Source organism: Pan paniscus, chromosome X, assembly GCF_029289425.2.
Source record: "Pan paniscus chromosome X, NHGRI_mPanPan1-v2.0_pri, whole genome shotgun sequence".
In the NCBI taxonomy this organism is placed as follows: Eukaryota; Metazoa; Chordata; class Mammalia; order Primates; family Hominidae; genus Pan; species Pan paniscus.
This window is the reverse complement of record NC_073272.2, coordinates 1,329,703-1,350,322: the sequence shown is the minus strand read 5'-3', so window position 1 is coordinate 1,350,322 and position 20,620 is coordinate 1,329,703. Positions and strand designations below refer to the sequence as shown.

Sequence of the window (20,620 nt, the reverse complement as noted above, 5' to 3'; positions counted from 1 at the left end):
GGACCCCCCTAGGGGTGGGGGAGGGGAGAGCAACCTGGGACCCCCCCTAGGGATGGGGGTGGGGAGAGTAACCCAGGACGCCCTAGGCATGGGGTTGGGGAGAGTGACCCGGGACCCCCTAGGGATGGGGAGGGAGGAGTGACCTATGACCGCTAGGGATGGGGACAGCAGAGTGACCCCGGAGCCCCATGGATGGGGATGGGGAGAGTAACCCGGGACCCCCAGGCATGGGGATGGGGAGAGTAACCCGGGACCTCCAGGGTTGGGGATGGGGAGAGTAAGCCGAGACCCCCCTAGGGATGGGTGTGGGGAGAGTAACCCGGGACCCCTAGGGATGGGGGAGAGGAGAGTAACCCGGGACCCCTAGGAATGAGGAGGTCAAGTGACCCGGGACCCTCCTAGGGATGGGGGTGGGGAGAGTGACCCGAAACCCCTAGGCATGGGGTTGCGGGGAGTGACCCAGAACCCCCTAGGAATGGGGAGGGGAGAATAACCCGGGACCCCCTAGGGATGGGGGAGGGGAGAGTAAGCCGGGATCCCCCTAGGGATGGGGGTAGGGAGAGTAACCTGGGACCCAAAAGGATGGGGGAGGGGAGAGTGACCTGGAACCCCTAGGCATGGAGAGGGGAGAGTGACCCAGGACCCCCTAGGGATGGGGGAGGGAAGAGTGACCCAGGACCCCTAGGGATGGGGGAGGGGAGAGTGAGCCAGCACCCCCTAGGAATGGGGAGGGCAGAGTGACCCGGGACCCATAGGGACGGGGGAGGCGAGAGTGACCCGGAACCCCCCTAGGGATGGGGGAGGGGAGAGTGATCCAGGACCCCCTAGGGATGTGGGTGGGGAAAGTAACCCGGGACCCCTAGGAATGGGGAGGGGAGAGTAACCCAGGACCCCTAGGGATGGGGGAGGGGAGAGTAACCCGGAACCCCTAGGGATGGGGTTGGGGAGTGTGACCTGGAACCCCCTAGGGATGGGGGAGGGGAGAGTGACCCAGAACCCCTAGGGATTGGGGAGGGGAGAGTGACCCAGGACGCCCTAGTGATGGGGGAGGGGAGTGTGATCCAGGACCTCCTAGGGATAGGGGAGGGGAGAGTAATCCAAGACCCCTAGGAATGGGGGAGGGGAGAGTAACCTGGGACCCCCTAGGGGTGGGGGAGGGGAGTGACCTGGGACCCCCTAGGGATTGGGGAGGTGAGTGACTTAGGACTTCTAGGGATGGAGTGGGCCCTGTGACTGAAGGTTGGACTTTGTAGCTGGGGTATGGGAAGTGTTTCCTGGTGCCCCCATGAGGATCTTATTGCGGGTGGCAGGACGCCTAGGCAGTGGGTGTCTGCCTCTCTCTGGAGCCCTAATCACATGGAGGAGAGGGTCTAGTGATGAAGGGATAGTTACTTGTGATGGGGGGTAGTTACTGGTGACAGGCAGATAGTTATAGGTGATGTGGGATAGTTACTGGTAATGGGGTGATAGTTACTGGTGATGGGATAGTTACTGGTGATGGGGGATAGTTACTGGTGATGGGGGATAGTTACTGGTGATGATGGGGCATAGTTACTGGTGATGGGGGGTAGTTACTGGGTTTGATGATGGGGCATAGTTACTGGTGATGGGGGGTAGTTACTGGTGATGTGAGGTAGTTACTGGTGATGGCAGAGAAGTTACTGGTGATGGTAGGGTAGTTACTGGTTGCCTATGGATAGTGCAGTGGGGCAGGAGTCTACTCTTGGGGACTACGGACTGGAGGTCTGGTACTGTGGGAGGGGGGACACCACATGCCTGGTCCTAGTGACGGGGATGAGAGTGGTCGGGGTGCCTTACAGAAGGCATGGGTCTCCATGATTGGGGGTGACAGGGCATAGGGCAGGGGTCTATATGATCTGGGGTTGAGATCTGCAGGGCAGGTCCAGGGCTTGCTGACTGGTGCCCTGAAGACCAGGATGGGCGTCAGGGCCAGGATCTGGGGGCACCTTCAAGAGGTGAGGAGCGCTGAGGAGGGTAGAAGAGTGGAAGAAAGACGAAAGAAGAAAAGCAGCTTCACAGTCAAAGACGGGTTTATTTTGGAGAACAAGCCTGAGCAGGGCTTCTGGCTGAGTTAGGTCAGGAGTGTTCTCTCCTACAGACTAAGGGTATTTAAGGGTTTAGGAAGGGGAATCTTATCGCAGGCTCGGGATGTTTCCCTGTGAGGCAAAGTTGACTGAGGTGTTGGAATGTCTCTGGTCTGAAGGAGGTTATCTTGGGCTTGGGATGTTTCTGGTCAGAGGCGGTTTATTTCAGGCTTTCACTGTTTCTGGTCATGCTGACATTAGCCATTACGCTGATGTTTGGGGGCTGGTTTTAGGCAGTTTTTAATGAAGGGAACTTAAAATGGCAGTGCTTGTCCAAGATGGCAGTGTGTGTCCAAGATGGTGGTGCTTATCCAAGATGGCGGTGTGTGTCCAAGATGGTGGTGCTTATCCAAGATGGTGGTGTGTGTCCCAGATGGTGTGTGTCCCAGATGGTGTGTGTCCAAGATGGCGGTGCTTCTCCAAGATGGCAGTGTGTCCAAGATGGTGTGTCTCCAAGATGGTGGTGCTTATCCAAGATGGCGGTGTGTGTCCAAGATGGCCATGCATGTCCAAGATGGCAGTGCTTGTCTAAGATGGTGTGTGTCCAAGATGGTGGTGCTTATCCAAGATGGTGGTGTGTGTCCAAGATGGTGTCTGTCCAAGATGGTGGTGCTTATCCAAGATGGTGGTGTGTGTCCAAGATGGTGGTGTGTGTCAAAGATGGCCATGCATGTCCAAGATGGCAGTGCTTGTCTAAGATGGTGTGTGTCCAAGATGGTGGTGCTTATCCAAGATGGCGGTGTGTGTCCAAGATGGTGGTGCTTATCCAAGATGGCCGTGTGTGTCCAAGATGGTGTGCGGCCAAGATGGTGGTGCTTTTCCAAGATGGTGGTGTGTATCCAAGATGGCGGCATGTCCAAGATGGCGGTGTGTCCAAGATGGTGATGCTTGTCCAAGATGGTGTTATGGGTCCAAGATGGCAGTGTGTGTCCCAAATGGTGTGTGTCCAAGATGGTGGTGCTTATCCAAGATGGCCGTGTGTGTCCAAGATGGTGTGTGTCCAAGATGGTGGTGCTTATCCAAGATGGCCGTGTGTGTCCAAGATGGTGTGTGTCCAAGATGGTGGTGCTTATCCAAGATGGCGGTGTGTGTCCAAGATGTTGTGCGGCCAAGATGGTGGTGCTTTTCCAAGATGGTGGTGTGTATCCAAGATGGCGGCATGTCCAAGATGGCGGTGTGTCCAAGATGGTGGTGCTTGTCCAAGATGGTGTTATGGGTCCAAGATGGCAGTGTGTGTCCCAAATGGTGTGTGTCCAAGATGGTGGTGCTTATCCAAGATGGCCGTGTGTGTCCAAGATGGTGTGTGTCCAAGATGGTGGTGCTTATCCAAGATGGTGGTGTGTGTCCAAGATGGTGGTGTGTGTCAAAGATGTCCATGCATGTCCAAGATGGTGTGTGTCCAAGATGGTGTGTGTCCAAGATGGTGGTGCTTATCCAAGATGGCCGTGTGTGTCCAAGATGGTGTGTGTCCAAGATGCTGGTGCTTATCCAAGATGGCCGTGTGTGTCCAAGATGGTGGTGCTTATCCAAGATGGCAGTGTGTGTCCAAGATGGTGGTGCTTATCCAAGATGGTGGTGTGTGTCCAAGATGGTGGTGTGTGTCAAAGATGGCCATGCATGTCCAAGATGGTGTGTGTCCAAGATGGTGGTGCTTATCCAAGATGGCCGTGTGTGTCCAAGATGGTGGTGCTTATCCAAGATGGTGGTGTGTGTCCAAGATGGTGGTGTGTGTCAAAGATGGCCATGCATGTCCAAGATGGTGTGTGTCCAAGATGGTGGTGCTTATCCAAGATGGCCGTGTGTGTCCAAGATGCTGTGTGTCCAAGATGGTGGTGCTTATCCAAGGTGGCTGTGTGTGTCCAAGATGGTGTGTGTCCAAGATGGTGGTGCTTATCCAAGATGGCCGTGTGTGTCCAAGATGGTGTGTGTCCAAGATGGTGGTGCTTATCCAAGATGGCAGTGTGTGTCCAAGATGGTGGTGCTTATCCAAGATGGCGGTGTGTGTCCAAGATGGTGGTGCTTATTCAAGATGGTGGTGTGTGTCCCAGATGGTGTGTGTCCAAGATGGCGGTGCTTCTCCAAGATGGCAGTGTGTCCAAGATGGTGTGTCTCCAAGATGGTGGTGCTTATCCAAGATGGCGGTGTGTGTCCAAGATGGTGGTGCTTATCCAAGATGGCAGTGTGTGTCCAAGATGATGGTGCTTATCCAAGATGGTGGTGTGTGTCCAAGATGGTGTCTGTCCAAGATGGTGGTGCTTATCCAAGATGGCTGTGTGTGTCCAAGATGGTGTGTGTCCAAGATGGTGGTGCTTATCCAAGATGGCCGTGTGTGTCCAAGATGGTGTGTGTCCAAGATGGTGGTGCTTATCCAAAATGGCAGTGTGTGTCCAAGATGGTGGTGCTTATCCAAGATGGCGGTGTGTGTCCAAGATGGTGGTGCTTATTCAAGATGGTGGTGTGTGTCCCAGATGGTGTGTGTCCAAGATGGCGGTGCTTCTCCAAGATGGCAGTGTGTCCAAGATGGTGTGTCTCCAAGATGGTGGTGCTTATCCAAGATGGCGGTGTGTGTCCAAGATGGTGGTGCTTATCCAAGATGGCAGTGTGTGTCCAAGATGATGGTGCTTATCCAAGATGGTGGTGTGTGTCCAAGATGGTGTCTGTCCAAGATGGTGGTGCTTATCCAAGATGGCCGTGTGTGTCCAAGATGGTGTGTGTCCAAGATGGTGGTGCTTATCCAAGATGGCCGTGTGTGTCCAAGATGGTGTGTGTCCAAGATGGTGGTGCTTATCCAAGATGGCAGTGTGTGTCCAAGATGGTGGTGCTTATCCAAGATGGCGGTGTGTGTCCCAGATGGTGGTGCTTATCCAAGCTGGCGGTGTGTGTCCCAGATGGTGTGTGTCCAAGATGGTGTGTCTCCAAGATGGTGGTGCTTATCCAAGATGGCGGTGTGTGTCCAAGATGGTGGTGCTTATCCAAGATGGCAGTGTGTGTCCAAGATGATGGTGCTTATCCAAGATGGCAGTGTGTGTCCAAGATGGTGGTGCTTATCCAAGATGGTGGTGTGTGTCCAAGATGGTGTCTGTCCAAGATGGTGGTGCTTATCCAGGATGGCGGTGTGTGTCCAAGATGGTGGTGCTTATCCAAGATGGTGGTGTGTATCCAAGATGGCAGCATGTCCAAGATGGCGGTGTGTCCAAGATGGTGGTGCTTGTCCAAGATGGTGTTATGGGTCCAAGATGGCAGTGTGTGTCCCAAATGGTGTGTGTCCAAGATGGTGGTGCTTATCCAAGATGGCCGTGTGTGTCCAAGATGGTGTGTGTCCAAGATGGTGGTGCTTATCCAAGATGGTGGTGTGTGTCCAAGATGGTGGTGTGTGTCAAAGATGTCCATGCATGTCCAAGATGGTGTGTGTCCAAGATGCTGGTGCTTATCCAAGATGGCCGTGTGTGTCCAAGATGGTGGTGCCTATCCAAGATGGCAGTGTGTGTCCAAGATGGTGGTGCTTATCCAAGATGGCGGTGTGTGTCCAAGATGGTGGTGCTTATCCAAGATGGTGGTGTGTGTCCCAGATGGTGTGTGTCCAAGATGGCGGTGCTTCTCCAAGATGGCAGTGTGTCCAAGATGGTGTGTCTCCAAGATGGTGGTGCTTATCCAAGATGGTGGTGTGTGTCCAAGATGGTGGTGCTTATCCAAGATGGCAGTGTGTGTCCAACATGGTGGTGCTTATCCAAGATGGCAGTGTGTGTCCAAGATGGTGGTGCTTATCCAAGATGGTGGTGTGTGTCCAAGATGGTGTCTGTCCAAGATGGTGGTGCTTATCCAAGATGGTGGTGTGTGTCCAAGATGGTGGTGTGTGTCAAAGATGGTGTGTGTCCAAGATGGTGGTGCTTATCCAAGATGGCAGTGTGTGTCCAAGATGGTGTGTGTCCAAGATGGTGGTGCTTATCCAAGATGGCGGTGTGTGTCCAAGATGTTGTGCGGCCAAGATGGTGGTGCTTTTCCAAGATGGTGGTGTGTATCCAAGATGGCGGCATGTCCAAGATGGCGGTGTGTCCAAGATGGTGGTGCTTCTCCAAGATGGTGTTATGGGTCCAAGATGGCAGTGTGTGTCCCAAATCGTGTGTGTGCAAGATGGTGGTGCTTATCCAAGATGGCCGTGTGTGTCCAAGATGGTGGTGCTTATCCAAGATGGCCGTGTGTGTCCAAGATGGTGTGTGTCCAAGATGGTGGTGCTTATCCAAGATGGTGGTGTGTGTCCAAGATGGTGGTGTGTGTCAAAGATGGCCATGCATGTCCAAGATGGTGTGTGTCCAAGATGGTGGTGCTTATCCAAGATGGCGGTGTGTGTCGAAGATGTTGTGTGTCCAAGGTGGTGGTGCTTTTTCAAGATGGCGGTGTGTCCTAGACGGCGGTGCTTGTCCAAGATGGTGTTATGGGTCCAAGATGGCAGTGTGTGTCCCAGATGGTGTGTGTCCAAGATGGCGGTGCTTCTTTAAGATGGCAGTGTGTGTCCAAGATGGTGTGTCTCCAAGATGGTGGTGCTTATCCAAGATGGCGGTGTGTGTCCAAGATGGTGTGTGTCCAAGATGGCGGTGCTTCTTTAAGATGGCAGTGTGTGTCCAAGATGGTGTGTCTCCAAGATGGTGGTGCTTATCCAAGATGGCGGTGTGTGTCCAAGATGGTGTGTGTCCAAGATGGTGGTGCTTATCCAAGATGGTGGTGTGTGTCCAAGATGGTGGTGTGTGTCAAAGATGGCCATGCATGTCCAAGATGGTGTGTGTCCAAGATGGTGGTGCTTATCCAAGATGGCCGTGTGTGTCCAAGATGGTGTGTGTCCAAGATGGTGGTGCTTATCCAATATGGCAGTGTGTGTCCAAGATGGTGGTGCTTATCCAAGATGGCCGTGTGTGTCCAAGATGGTGTGTGTCCAAGATGGTGGTGCTTATCCAATATGGCAGTGTGTGTCCAAGATGGTGGTGCTTATCCAAGATGGTGGTGTGTGTCCCAGATGGTGTGTGTCCAAGATGGCGGTGCTTCTCCAAGATGGCAGTGTGTGTCCAAGATGGTGTGTCTCCAAGATGGTGGTGCTTATCCAAGATGGTGGTGTGTGTCCAAGATGATGGTGTGTGTCAAAGATGGCCATGCATGTCCAAGATGGTGTGTGTCCAAGATGGTGGTGCTTATCCAAGATGGCGGTGTGTGTCGAAGATGTTGTGTGTCCAAGGTGGTGGTGCTTTTTCAAGATGGCGGTGTGTCCTAGACGGCGGTGCTTGTCCAAGATGGTGTTATGGGTCCAAGATGGCGGTGTGTGTCCAAGATGGCGGTGCTTCTTTAAGATGGCAGTGTGTGTCCAAGATGGTGTGTCTCCAAGATGGTGGTGCTTATCCAAGATGGCGGTGTGTGTCCAAGATGGTGTGTGTCCAAGATGGTGGTGCTTATCCAAGATGGTGGTGTGTGTCCAAGATGGTGGTGTGTGTCAAAAATGTCCATGCATGTCCAAGATGGTGTGTGTCCAACATGGTGGTGCTTATCCAAGATGGCCGTGTGTGTCCAAGATGGTGTGTGTCCAAGATGCTGGTGCTTATCCAAGATGGCCGTGTGTGTCCAAGATGGTGGTGCTTATCCAAGATGGCAGTGTGTGTCCAAGATGGTGTGTGTCCAAGATGGTGGTGCTTATCCATGATGGCGGTGTCTGTGCAAGATGTTGTGTGTCCAAGATGGTGGTGCTTTTCCAAGATGGTGGTGTGTATCCAAGATGGCGGCGTGTCCAAGATGGCGGTGTGTCCAAAATGGTGATGCTTGTCCAAGATGGTGTTATGGGTCCAAGATGGCAGTGTGTGTCCCAGATGGTGTGTGTCCAAGATGGTGGTGCTTATCCAAGATGGCGGTGTGTGTCCCAGATGGTGGTGCTTGTCCAAGATGGTGGTGCTTATCCAAGATGGTGGTTTGTGTCCAAGATGGTGTGTGTCCAAGATGGTGGTGCTTATCCAAGATGGCCGTGTGTGTCCAAGATGATGTGTCTCCAAGATGATGGTGCTTATCCAAGATGGCCGTGTGTGTCCAAGATGGTGCTTATCCAAGATGGCGGTGTGTGTCCAAGATGGCGGCGTGTGTCCAAGATCGTGGTGCTTATCCAAGATGGCAGTGTGTGTCCAAGATGGTGTGTGTCCAAGATGGTGGTGCTTATCCATGATGGCGGTGTCTGTGCAAGATGTTGTGTGTCCAAGATGGTGGTGCTTTTCCAAGATGGTGGTGTGTATCCAAGATGGCGGCGTGTCCAAGATGGCGGTGTGTCCAAAATGGTGATGCTTGTCCAAGATGGTGTTATGGGTCCAAGATGGCAGTGTGTGTCCCAGATGGTGTGTGTCCAAGATGGTGGTGCTTATCCAAGATGGCGGTGTGTGTCCCAGATGGTGGTGCTTGTCCAAGATGGTGGTGCTTATCCAAGATGGTGGTTTGTGTCCAAGATGGTGTGTGTCCAAGATGGTGGTGCTTATCCAAGATGGCGGTGTGTGTCCAAGATGGCGGCGTGTGTCCAAGATGGTGTGTCTCCATGATGGTGGTGCTTGTCCAAGATGGCGGTGTGTGTCCAAGATGGTGGTGCTTATCCAAGATGGCAGTGTGTGTCCAAGATGGTGTGTGTCCAAGATGGTGGTGCTTATCCAAGATGGCGGTGTGTGTCCAAGATGCTGTGTGGCCAAGATGGTGGTGCTTTTCCAAGATGGTGGTGTGTATCCAAGATGGCGGCATGTCCAAGATGGCGGTGTGTCCAAGATGGTGGTGCTTGTCCAAGATGGTGTTATGGGTCCAAGATGGCAGTGTGTGTCCCAAATGGTGTGTGTCCAAGATCGTGGTGCTTATCCAAGATGGCCGTGTGTGTCCAAGATGGTGTGTGTCCAAGATGGTGGTGCTTATCCAAGATGGCCGTGTGTGTCCAAGATGGTGTGTGTCCAAGATGGTGGTGCTTATCCAAGATGGTGGTGTGTGTCCAAGATGGTGGTGTGTGTCAAAGATGGCCATGCATGTCCAAGATGGTGTGTGTCCAAGATGGTGGTGCTTATCCAAGATGGCCGTGTGTGTCCAAGATGATGTGTCTCCAAGATGATGGTGCTTATCCAAGATGGCCGTGTGTGTCCAAGATGGTGGTGCTTATCCAAGATGGCAGTATGTGTCCAAGATGGCGGCGTGTGTCCAAGATGGTGGTGCTTATCCAAGATGGCAGTGTGTGTCCAAGATGGTGGTGCTTATCCAAGATGGCGGTGTCTGTGCAAGATGTTGTGTGTCCAAGATGGTGGTGCTTTTCCAAGATGGTGGTGTGTATCCAAGATGGTGGCGTGTCCAAGATGGCGGTGTGTCCAAAATGGTGATGCTTGTCCAAGATGGTGTTATGGGTCCAAGATGGCAGTGTGTGTCCCAGATGGTGTGTGTCCAAGATGGTGGTGCTTATCCAAGATGGCGGTGTGTGTCCCAGATGGTGGTGCTTGTCCAAGATGGTGGTGCTTATCCAAGATGGTGGTTTGTGTCCAAGATGGTGTGTGTCCAAGATGGTGGTGCTTATCCAAGATGGCGGTGTGTGTCCAAGATGGCGGCGTGTGTCCAAGATGGTGGTGCTTATCCAAGATGGCAGTGTGTGTCCCAGATGGTGGTGCTTGTCCAAGATGGTGGTGCTTATCCAAGATGGTGGTTTGTGTCCAAGATGGTGTGTGTCCAAGATGGTGGTGCTTATCCAAGATGGCGGTGTGTGTCCAAGATGGCGGCGTGTGTCCAAGATGGTGGTGCTTATCCAAGATGGCAGTGTGTGTCCAAGATGGTGTGTGTCCAAGATGGTGGTGCTTATCCAAGATGGCAGTGTGTGTCCAAGATGGTGTGTGTCCAAGATGGTGGTGCTTATCCAAGATGGCGATGTGTGTCCAAGATGTTGTGTGGCCAAGATGGTGGTGCTTTTCCAAGATGGTGGTGTGTATCCAAGATGGCGACGTGTCCAAGATGGCGGTGTGTCCAAGATGGTGATGCTTGTCCAAGATGGTGTTATGGGTCCAAGATGGCAGTGTGTGTCCCAGATGGTTTGTGTCCAAGATGGGGGTGCTTATCCAAGATGGCCGTGTGTGTCCAAGATGGTGTGTGTCCAAGATGGTGGTGCTTATCCAAGTTGGCGGTGTGTGTCCAAGATGGTGGTGCTTATCCAAGATGGTGGTGTGTGTCCAAGATGGTGTGTCTCCAAGATGGTGGTGCTTATCCAAGATGGCGATGTGTGTCCAAGATGGTGGTGCTTATCCAAGATGGCGGCGTGTGTCCAAGATGGTGTGTGTCCAAGATGGTGGTGCTTATCCAAGATGGCGGTGTGTGTCCAAGATGTTGTGTGTCCAAGGTGGTGGTGCTTTTTCAAGATGGTGGTGTGTATCCAAGCTGGCGTTGTGTCCAAGATGGCGGTGCTTGTCCAAGATGGTTTTATGGGTCCAAGATGGCAGTGTGTGTCCCAGATGGTGTGTGTCCAAGATGGTGGTGCTTATCCAAGATGGCTGTGTGTGTCCAAGATGGTGGTGCTTATCCAAGATGGTGGTGTGTGTCCCAGATGGTGTGTGTCCAAGATGGTGGTGCTTATCCAAGATGGCTGTATGTGTCCAAGATGGTGGTGCTTATCCAAGGTGGCGGTGTGTGTCCAAGATTGTGGTGTGTGTCAAAGATGGCCATGCATGTCCAAGATGGTGTGTGTCCAAGATGGTGGTGCTTATCCAAGATGGCGATGTGTGTCGAAGATGGCGGCGTGTGTCCAAGATGGTGTGTGTCCAAGATGGTGGTGCTTATCCAAGATGGCGGTGTGTGTCCAAGATGTTGTGTGTCCAAGGTGGTGGTGCTTTTTCAAGATGGTGGTGTGTATCCAAGCTGGCGGTGTGTCCAAGATGGCGGTGCTTGTCCAAGATGGTTTTATGGGTCCAAGATGGCAGTGTGTGTCCCAGATGGTGTGTGTCCAAGATGGTGGTGCTTATCCAAGATGGCTGTGTGTGTCCAAGATGGTGGTGCTTATCCAAGGTGGCGGTGTGTGTCCAAGATTGTGGTGTGTGTCAAAGATGGCCATGCATGTCCAAGATGGCAGTGCTTGTCCAAGATGGTGTGTGTCCAAGATGGTGGTGCTTATCCAAGATGGCGGTGTGTGTCCAATATGGCGGCGTGTGTCCAAGATGGTGGTGCTTATCCAAGATGTCCGTGTGTGTCCAAGACGGTGTGTGTCCAAGATGGTGGTGCTTCTCCAAGATGGCTGTGTGTGTCCAAGACAGTGTGTGTCCAAGATGGTGGTGCTTCTCCAAGATGGCCGTGTGTGTCCAAGACGGTGTAATGGGTCCAAGATGGCAGTGTGTGTCGAAGATGGCAATGCTCCTGCTCTGTGAATCCAGACCCTCTAGTTATAACAGGACGAGGGGTGGTACGTTCTTTCTGGCCACTTCCTGCTGAGGGAGGTGGTTATTACGGGTCACCAAACACAGCCCTGGAGGGGAAGAGGTTGATTTGTTCCTGGTAGCACTCTTTAGGGGCCTTCCACGCAGCACCTGTTGAAACATGTAGGTTTCAGTTCACAGGGCTTTAAGAAAGCAGAACTTGGGGTTTCAGAGGTTTTCAGTTAGGAAAAATTGGAGAAAAAGAAAAAGGAAAAGAATGCAAAACATTATCTTGGAGACATGTAGCCAGAAAAATTAGAATTTAATTCAAACCGTAGAAAAGAATAAAAACTGAAAACCATTAGGCAAGACTAGAATTTCACCACAGGGGTAACTATCGTTTTTCAAACACGATTTTTCTTTTTCCAGTTTTCCCACTTTTATTAAAAGACAAATTATGGGCTGGGTGTGGTGGCTCACGCCTATAATCCCAGCACTTTGGGAGGCCGAGGTTGGCGGATCACGAGGTCAGGAGATCGAGACCATCCTGGCTAACATGGTGAAACCCCGTCTCTACTAAAATTACAAGAAATTAGCCGGGCGTGGTGGCGGGCGCCTGCAGTCCCAGATACTCGGGAAGCTGAGGCAGGACAATGGCGTGAACCCGGGAGATGGAGCTTGCAGTGAGCTGAGATCGCACCACTGCACTCCAGCCTGGGCGACAGAGGGAGACTCCGTGTCAAAAAGAAAAAAAAAAAGACAAATTATGGTAGGACTGGTTTGCTTTATTATACTTGGCCTAATTATATGTATACAGTGCAGCAAGAGTAATTATTATTTTTACTTTTATTTATTTCCTTATTGACTTATTTATTTTGAGATGGAGTCTCGCTCTGTCGCCCAGGCTGGAGTGCAGTGGCGCGATCTCAGTTCACTGCAGTCTCCGCCCTGCCGGGTTCAGGCGATTCTCCTCGTCAGGAGTTAATATTATTATTATTTTAACCACCAGGGCTGGGTGGTGGTGCCAAGGTCATCTGGCTATTTATCTTCCTTCTGTTTCTTTTCCAACTTTCTGCTTTCTCCCTTTTGTCCTGTCTTATAAAGTAGGGAAAAGGGGAGGCTGGGGAGAAGCTGGGAAGGACAACAGGAGAAGTAGTGGTCTCATTTCATAAAACCAGGCACATGAGTCCCTGGTCCCTGGTAAGACAACGAATCTCAGATGGGACTTTTTTTAAGCTGAGCCCAGTCATGGGTTTGTACCATTAAATACCTATGAGTTGGGCAGATTCCTTTCCTCTTGAGGTTCCAAGAAAACTTGGGGTTCTGGGCCTGTCAGAAACTGACATTCTTTTCTTATCACATGTCAGAAACCCTGTACAGGGACTGTGTACACAAAATAGGCCAGTTTTCCTTTAAAGGAAAGCACACCATTCCAGTCAAAGCTTTGGTAAAATGACCAGTTTTTCCAATTGTGTCCCCTTATTAAAGAAAACAGATTTTTATCACACTTATGCACATATTTATATTGCCATAAATTAAGAAGACTCAAGGCTGGGCGCGGTGGCTCACGCCTGTAATCCCAGCATTTTGGGAGGCCGAGGCGGGTGGATCACGAGGTCAGGAGTTCGAGACCATCCTAGCTAACATGGTGAAACCCCATCTCTACTAAAAATACAAAAAATTAGCTGGGTGTGGTGGCGGGCGCCTGTAGTCCCAGCTACTTGGGAGGCTGAGGCAGGAGAATCGCTTGAACCCGGGAGGCAGAGGTTGCAGTGAACCGAGATGGCACCACTGCACTCCAGCCTGGGCAACAGAGCAAGACTCCATCTCAAAAAAAAAAAAAAAATGTCATGAGATGTGGGGACCAGCCCCACAGGGTCAGTGGGTCTCTCCCTGTGTGCGGAGGCAAGAGAGTGTAGAAATAGACACAAGACAAAGAGATAAAAGAAAAGGCAGCTGGGCCCGGGGGACCACTACCACCAAGACGCGGAGACTGGTAGTGGCCCCGAATGCCAGGCTTTGCTGATATTTATTGGATACAAGACAAAGGAGCAGGGTAAGGAGTGTGAGCCATCTCCAATGACAGGTAAGGTCACGTGGGTCACGTGTCCACTGGACAGGGGGCCCTTCCCTGCCTGGCAGCCGAGGCAGAGAGAGAGAGGAGGAGGAGAGAGACAGCTTACGCTATTATTTCTGCTTATCAGAGACTTTTAGTACTTTCACTAATTTGCTACTGCTATCTAAAAGGCAGAGCCAGGTGTACAAGATGGAACATGAAGGCAGACTAGGAGCATGACCACTGAAGCACAGCATCACAGGGAGACGGTTAGGCCTCTGGATAACTGCGGGCGAGACTGACTGATGTCAGGTCCTCCACAGGAGGTGGAGGAGCAGAGTCTTCTCTAAACCCCCCCAGGGAAAGGGAGACTCCCTTTCCCGGTCTGCTAAGTAGCGGGTGTTGTTCCTTGACACTGACGCTACTGCTAGACCATGGTCCGCCTGGCAATGGGCGTCTTCCCAGACGCTGGCGTTACCGCTAGACCAAGGAGCCCTCTGGTGACCCTGTCCGGGCATAACAGAAGGCTCGCACTCGTCTTCTGGTCACTCCTCACTATGTCCCCTCAGCTCCTATCTCTGTACGGCCTGGCTTTTCCTACATTATGATCCTAGAGCAAGGATTATTATAATATTGGTATAAAGAGTAATTACTACCAACTAATGATTAATGATATTCATATATAACCATATCTAAGATCTATATCTGGTACAACTTTCTCGTTTTATATTTTATTATATACTGGAAGAGCTCGTGTCCTCGGTCTCTTGCCTCGGCACCTGGGTGGCTTGCCGCCCACAATGAAGGTGCAACTTGACATAGGGAGGGTAGAAGATAGCCTGAGTATAGGGAACCTCTTGCCATTTCCTGGTGATAAAGTTGTCAAGGTCCCTGAGAATTTGCAAGTTAAAGGTGCCATGTTCGGGCCATCTGCTGTCATTATGTAGTTTGTATTGGTGCCAGACTATTGCAATAAAAAATTCAACACTCTGGCTTTAGGTTCCTCTGTAAGCCAAGTTTGGCCAGGTTGGAAAGGAGACATCCCAGAGGGGACGACATAGGAATGTCGGGTTGTTTGGCACCCACGTGGGCTGGTAAAAGGAAGCCGAGAGTGTCTGTTTGTGTTTTAGGCAACCCCAGACAAAAGACAGAGACCCAGAATCCTCTTTATAAGGAGGACGGTCAAGCTGAGAAGATACTGGGCATCCCTCAAGATCGCTTGTAGCTTAGGGCCGCTGGTCCTCCGAGGACCGGGATGGCCGACCTGACTTTAACTGGGAACCAAAAGTCAGAGGAGGGCAGATCTTACCAGCCGGCTGGATTTGTGTCTGATGTTGGATGTTCCTGTTGGAATTGGCAAAGGGGCTCCCAAACTGGAGCCGCGCAGGGAAAACAGAGAGAGAGAGAAGAGGGAAGAAGACAGAGGAAGAGAGAGGAAGACGAAGCAAGGGTTAGGGAGTGAAATACCTGTTGCAGGGGGTCAGAGGTGTATTTCTGAGACCTGAGGGTTTTGAGAACCCTCCAGCTTGAGCCTCCAAGTCCCCTTTGCATGAGTTGTCTTCCTCACAGAAATTGCTTGGAAGGTGAATGGAGAGAAAAGATGGGAGGGGTGGCCAGCGACCCTCACGATCCAGGAGTTAGCCCAGGATGAGCTGCTGCTGCCCACAGCTTCCTGGGTTGCAGGAGAACCTCCACTCCCAACACTCAAAGAGGGAGAGAGAGAGAGGACAGGGTCAGGGGGCCAGAGGCTCTAAAGGATCCAGGAGTTAGCCCGGGACGGGCTGCCCCTGCCCACTGCATCCTGGGTTGCAAAAGGGCCTCTGTCCCTAACACCTGTCCTGGGTTTCGGCACCAAATGTATGAGTTTAAGAAGGAGGAAACAAATACAGAAAGTGAGGCTGGGTGCGGAGGCTCACGTCTGTAATCCCAGCACTTTGGGAGGCTGAGGCGGGCGGATCACCTGAGGTCAGGAGTTCGAGACCAGCCTGGCCAACATGGTGAAACCCCATCTCTATTAAAAATACAAAAATTAGCCAGGCATGGTGGCGGGCGCCTGCAATCCCAGCTACTTGGGAGACTGACGCAGGAGAATCGCTCGATCCTGGGAGTCAGAGCTTGCAGTGAGCCGAGATGGCGTCACTGCCCCTCCAGCCTGGGCGACACAGCGAGACTCCGTTTCAAAAAAAAAAAAAATACAAAAAGTGGCTCAGCAAAGGGTTTTGGAAAAGGGGGCTTCTCGCAGGCTTGGAATGTTTCTGTGTGAGGGAAAATTGATTGCGGAGTTGGACTGTCTCTGGTCGGAGGGGAGGTTTCTGGTCACAGAGGGGTTTATCCCACGGCTGGAATGTTTCTGGTCATGCTGACATTAGCCATTAGGCTGATGTTTGGGGGCTGGATTTAGGCAGTTTTTAATCAAGGGAACTTAAAATGGAAGTGTGTGTCCAACATGGCAGTGTCTGTCCAAGACGGGGGTGTCTGTCCAAGATGGCGGTGTGTGTCCACGATGGGGGTGTCTGTCCACGATGTGGGTGTCTGTCCATGATGGCGGTGTGTGTCCTCGATGGCCAAGATGGCAGTGTGTGTCCACGATGGCGGTGTCTGTCCACGATGGGGGTGTGTGTCCACGACGACGGTGTGTGTCCACAATGGTGGTGTCTGTCCAAGATGGTGGCACGTGTTCATGATGGCAGCGTGTGTCCAAGATGGCGGTGTGTGTCCAAGATGGTGGTGTGTGTCCAAGATGGCAGTGTGTGTCCAAGATGGTGGTGTCTGTCCAAGATGGCAGTGTGTGTCCACGATGGCGGTGTGTGTCCAAGATGGAGGTGTCTGTCCAAGATGGCAGTGTGTGTCCACGATGGCGGTGTGTGTCCAAGATGGAGGTGTCTGTCCAAGATGGCGGTGTGTCTCCACAATGATACTGTGTCCATGATGGCCAAGATGGTGGCGTGTGTCCACGATGGTGGTGTGTGTCCAAGATGGTGGTGTCTGTCCAAGATGGCGGTGTGTGTCCATGATGGCGGTGTGTGTCCACGATGGCCAAGATAGCAGTGTGTGTCCACGATGGCGGTGTGTGTCCATGATGGCGGTGTGTGTCCAAGATGGAGGTGTCTGTCCAAGATGGCGGTGTGTGTCCACGATGGCGGTGTGTGTCCAAGATGGAGGTGTCTGTCCAAGATGGCAGTGTGTGTCCACGATGGCGGTGTGTGTCCAAGATGGAGGTGTCTGTCCAAGATGGCGGTGTGTCTCCACAATGATACTGTGTCCATGATGGCCAAGATGGTGGCGTGTGTCCACGATGGTGGTGTGTGTCCAAGATGGTGGTGTGTGTCCAAGATGGCGGTGTGTGTCCATGATGGCGGTGTGTGTCCACGATGGCCAAGATAGCAATGTGTGTCCACGATGGCAGTGTGTGTCCATGATGGCGGTGTGTGTCCAAGACGGGGGTGTCTGTCCAAGATGGCGGTGTCTGTCCAAGATGGCGGTGTGTGTCCACGATGGGGGTGTCTGTCCACGATGTGGGTGTCTGTCCATGATGGCGGTGTGTGTCCTCGATGGCCAAGATGGCAGTGTGTGTCCACGATGGCGGTGTCTGTCCACGATGGGGGTGTGTGTCCACGACGACGGTGTGTGTCCACAATGGTGGTGTCTGTCCAAGATGGTGGCACGTGTTCATGATGGCAGCGTGTGTCCAAGATGGCGGTGTGTGTCCAAGATGGTGGTGTGTGTCCAAGATGGCAGTGTGTGTCCAAGATGGTGGTGTCTGTCCAAGATGGCGGTGCGTGTCCATGATGGCGGTGTGTGTCCACGATGGCCAAGATAGCAATGTGTGTCCACGATGGCAGTGTGTGCCCATGATGGCGGTGTGTGTCCAAGACGGGGGTGTCTGTCCAAGATGGCGGTGTGTGTCCACGATGGGGGTGTCTGTCCACGATGTGGGTGTCTGTCCATGATGGCGGTGTGTGTCCATGATGGCGGTGTGTGTCCAAGACGGGGGTGTCTGTCCAAGATGGCAGTGTGTGTCCACGATGGGGGTGTCTGTCCACGATGGGGGTGTGTGTCCACGACGACGGTGTGTGTCCACAATGGTGGTGTCTGTCCAAGATGGTGGCACGTGTTCATGATGGCAGCGTGTGTCCAAGATGGCGGTGTGTGTCCAAGATGGTGGTGTGTGTCCAAGATGGCAGTGTGTGTCCAAGATGGTGGTGTCTGTCCAAGATGGCAGTGTGTGTCAACGATGGCGGTGTGTGTCCAAGATGGAGGTGTCTGTCCAAGATGGCGGTGTGTCTCCACAATGATACTGTGTCCATGATGGCCAAGATGGTGGCGTGTGTCCACGATGGTGGTGTGTGTCCAAGATGGTGGTGTGTGTCCATGATGGCGGTGTGTGTCCACGATGGCCAAGATAGCAATGTGTGTCCACGATGGCAGTGTGTGTCCATGATGGCGGTGTGTGTCCAAGACGGGGGTGTCTGTCCAAGATGGCAGTGTGTGTCCACGATGGGGGTGTCTGTCCACGATGTGGGTGTCTGTCCATGATGGCGGTGTGTGTCCTCGATGGCCAAGATGGCAGTGTGTGTCCACGATGGCGGTGTCTGTCCACGATGGGGGTGTGTGTCCACGATGACGGTGTGTGTCCACAATGGTGGTGTCTGTCCAAGATGGTGGCACGTGTTCATGATGGCAGCGTGTGTCCAAGATGGCGGTGTGTGTCCAAGATGGTGGTGTGTGTCCAAGATGGCAGTGTGTGTCCAAGATGGTGGTGTCTGTCCAAGATGGCGGTGTGTCTCCACGATGGCGGTGTGTGTCCAAGATGGTGGTGTGTGTCCAAGATGGCAGTGTGTGTCCAAGATGGCGGTGTGTGTCCAAGATGGTGGTGTGTGTCCACGATGGTGGTGTGTGTCCAAGATGGAGGTGTCTGTCCAAGATGGCGGTGTGTCTCCACAATGATACTGTGTCCATGATGGCCAAGATGGTGGCGTGTGTCCACGATGGTGGTGTGTGTCCAAGATGGTGGTGTCTGTCCAAGCTGGTGGTGTGTGTCCATGATGGCGGTGTGTGTCCACGATGGCCAAGATAGCAATGTGTGTCCACGATGGCAGTGTGTGTCCATGATGGCGGTGTGTGTCCAAGACGGGGGTGTCTGTCCAAGATGGCGGTGTGTGTCCACGATGGGGGTGTCTGTCCACGATGGGGGTGTGTGTCCACGACGACGGTGTGTGTCCACAATGGTGGTGTCTGTCCAAGATGGTGGCACGTGTTCATGATGGCAGCGTGTGTCCAAGATGGCGGTGTGTGTCCAAGATGGTGGTGTGTGTCCAAGATGGCAGTGTGTGTCCAAGATGGTGGTGTCTGTCCAAGATGGCAGTGTGTGTCCACGATGGCGGTGTGTGTCCAAGATGGAGGTGTCTGTCCAAGATGGCGGTGTGTCTCCACAATGATACTGTGTCCATGATGGCCAAGATGGTGGCGTGTGTCCACGATGGTGGTGTGTGTCCAAGATGGTGGTGTCTGTCCAAGATGGCGGTGCGTGTCCATGATGGCGGTGTGTGTCCACGATGGCCAAGATAGCAATGTGTGTCCACGATGGCAGTGTGTGTCCATGATGGCGGTGTGTGTCCAAGACGGGGGTGTCTGTCCAAGATGGCAGTGTGTGTCCACGATGGGGGTGTCTGTCCACGATGTGGGTGTCTGTCCATGATGGCGGTGTGTGTCCTCGATGGCCAAGATGGCAGTGTGTGTCCACGATGGCGGTGTCTGTCCACGATGGGGGTGTGTGTCCACGACGACGGTGTGTGTCCACAATGGTGGTGTCTGTCCAAGATGGTGGCACGTGTTCATGATGGCAGCGTGTGTCCAAGATGGCGGTGTGTGTCCATGATGGCGGTGTGTGTCCACGATGGCCAAGATAGCAGTGTGTGTCCAAGATGGCGGTGCGTGTCCATGATGGCGGTGTGTGTCCACGATGGCCAAGATAGCAATGTGTGTCCACGATGGCAGTGTGTGTCCATGATGGCGGTGTGTGTCCAAGACGGGGGTGTCTGTCCAAGATGGCGGTGTGTGTCCACGATGGGGGTGTCTGTCCACGATGGGGGTGTGTGTCCACGACGACGGTGTGTGTCCACAATGGTGGTGTCTGTCCAAGATGGTGGCATGTGTTCATGATGGCAGCGTGTGTCCAAGATGGCGGTGTGTGTCCAAGATGGTGGTGTGTGTCCAAGATGGCGGTGTGTGTCCAAGATGGTGGTGTCTGTCCAAGATGGCAGTGTGTGTCCACGATGGCGGTGTGTGTCCAAGATGGAGGTGTCTGTCCAAGATGGCGGTGTGTCTCCACAATGATACTGTGTCCATGATGGCCAAGATGGTGGCGTGTGTCCACGATGGTGGTGTGTGTCCAAGATGGTGGTGTCTGTCCAAGATGGTGGTGTGTGTCCATGATGGCGGTGTGTGTCCACGATGGCCAAGATAGCAATGTGTGTCCACGATGGCAGTGTGTGTCCATGATGGCGGTGTGTGTCCAAGACGGGGGTGTCTGTCCAAGATGGCGGTGTGTGTCCACGATGGGGGTGTCTGTCCACGATGTGGGTGTCTGTCCATGATGGCGGTGTGTGTCCTCGATGGCCAAGATGGCAGTGTGTGTCCACGATGGCGGTGTCTGTCCACGATGGGGGTGTGTGTCCACGACGACGGTGTGTGTCCACAATGGTGGTGTCTGTCCAAGATGGTGGCACGTGTTCATGATGGCAGCGTGTGTCCAAGATGGCGGTGTGTGTCCAAGATGGTGGTGTGTGTCCAAGATGGCAGTGTGTGTCCAAGATGGTGGTGTCTGTCCAAGATGGCAGTGTGTGTCCACGATGGCGGTGTGTGTCCAAGATGGAGGTGTCTGTCCAAGATGGCGGTGTGTCTCCACAATGATACTGTGTCCATGATGGCCAAGATGGTGGCGTGTGTCCACGATGGTGGTGTGTGTCCAAGATGGTGGTGTCTGTCCAAGATGGCGGTGTGTGTCCATGATGGCGGTGTGTGTCCACGATGGCCAAGATAGCAATGTGTGTCCACGATGGCAGTGTGTGTCCATGATGGCGGTG

The 20,620-nt window shown here is 52.9% G+C and overlaps 1 protein-coding gene across 3 annotated transcripts in view; it reads left to right on the top strand.

The window, feature by feature from the left end:
• The window catches only part of ASMTL (acetylserotonin O-methyltransferase like), a 65,431-nt gene that overhangs the window by 1,846 nt on the left and 42,965 nt on the right, over positions 1 to 20,620 (top strand). Inside the window, exon 2 of one of the 3 annotated variants that reach the window (XM_055106677.2) lies at positions 11,909 to 12,248. The exons of the other annotated variants lie outside the window; for them this stretch is intronic. Coding sequence (XP_054962652.1) covers positions 12,246 to 12,248 — 3 coding nt within the window. The 5' untranslated portion in view covers positions 11,909 to 12,245. The remainder of the gene's footprint in view (positions 1 to 11,908; positions 12,249 to 20,620) is intronic. 3 annotated transcript variants of the gene reach the window in all.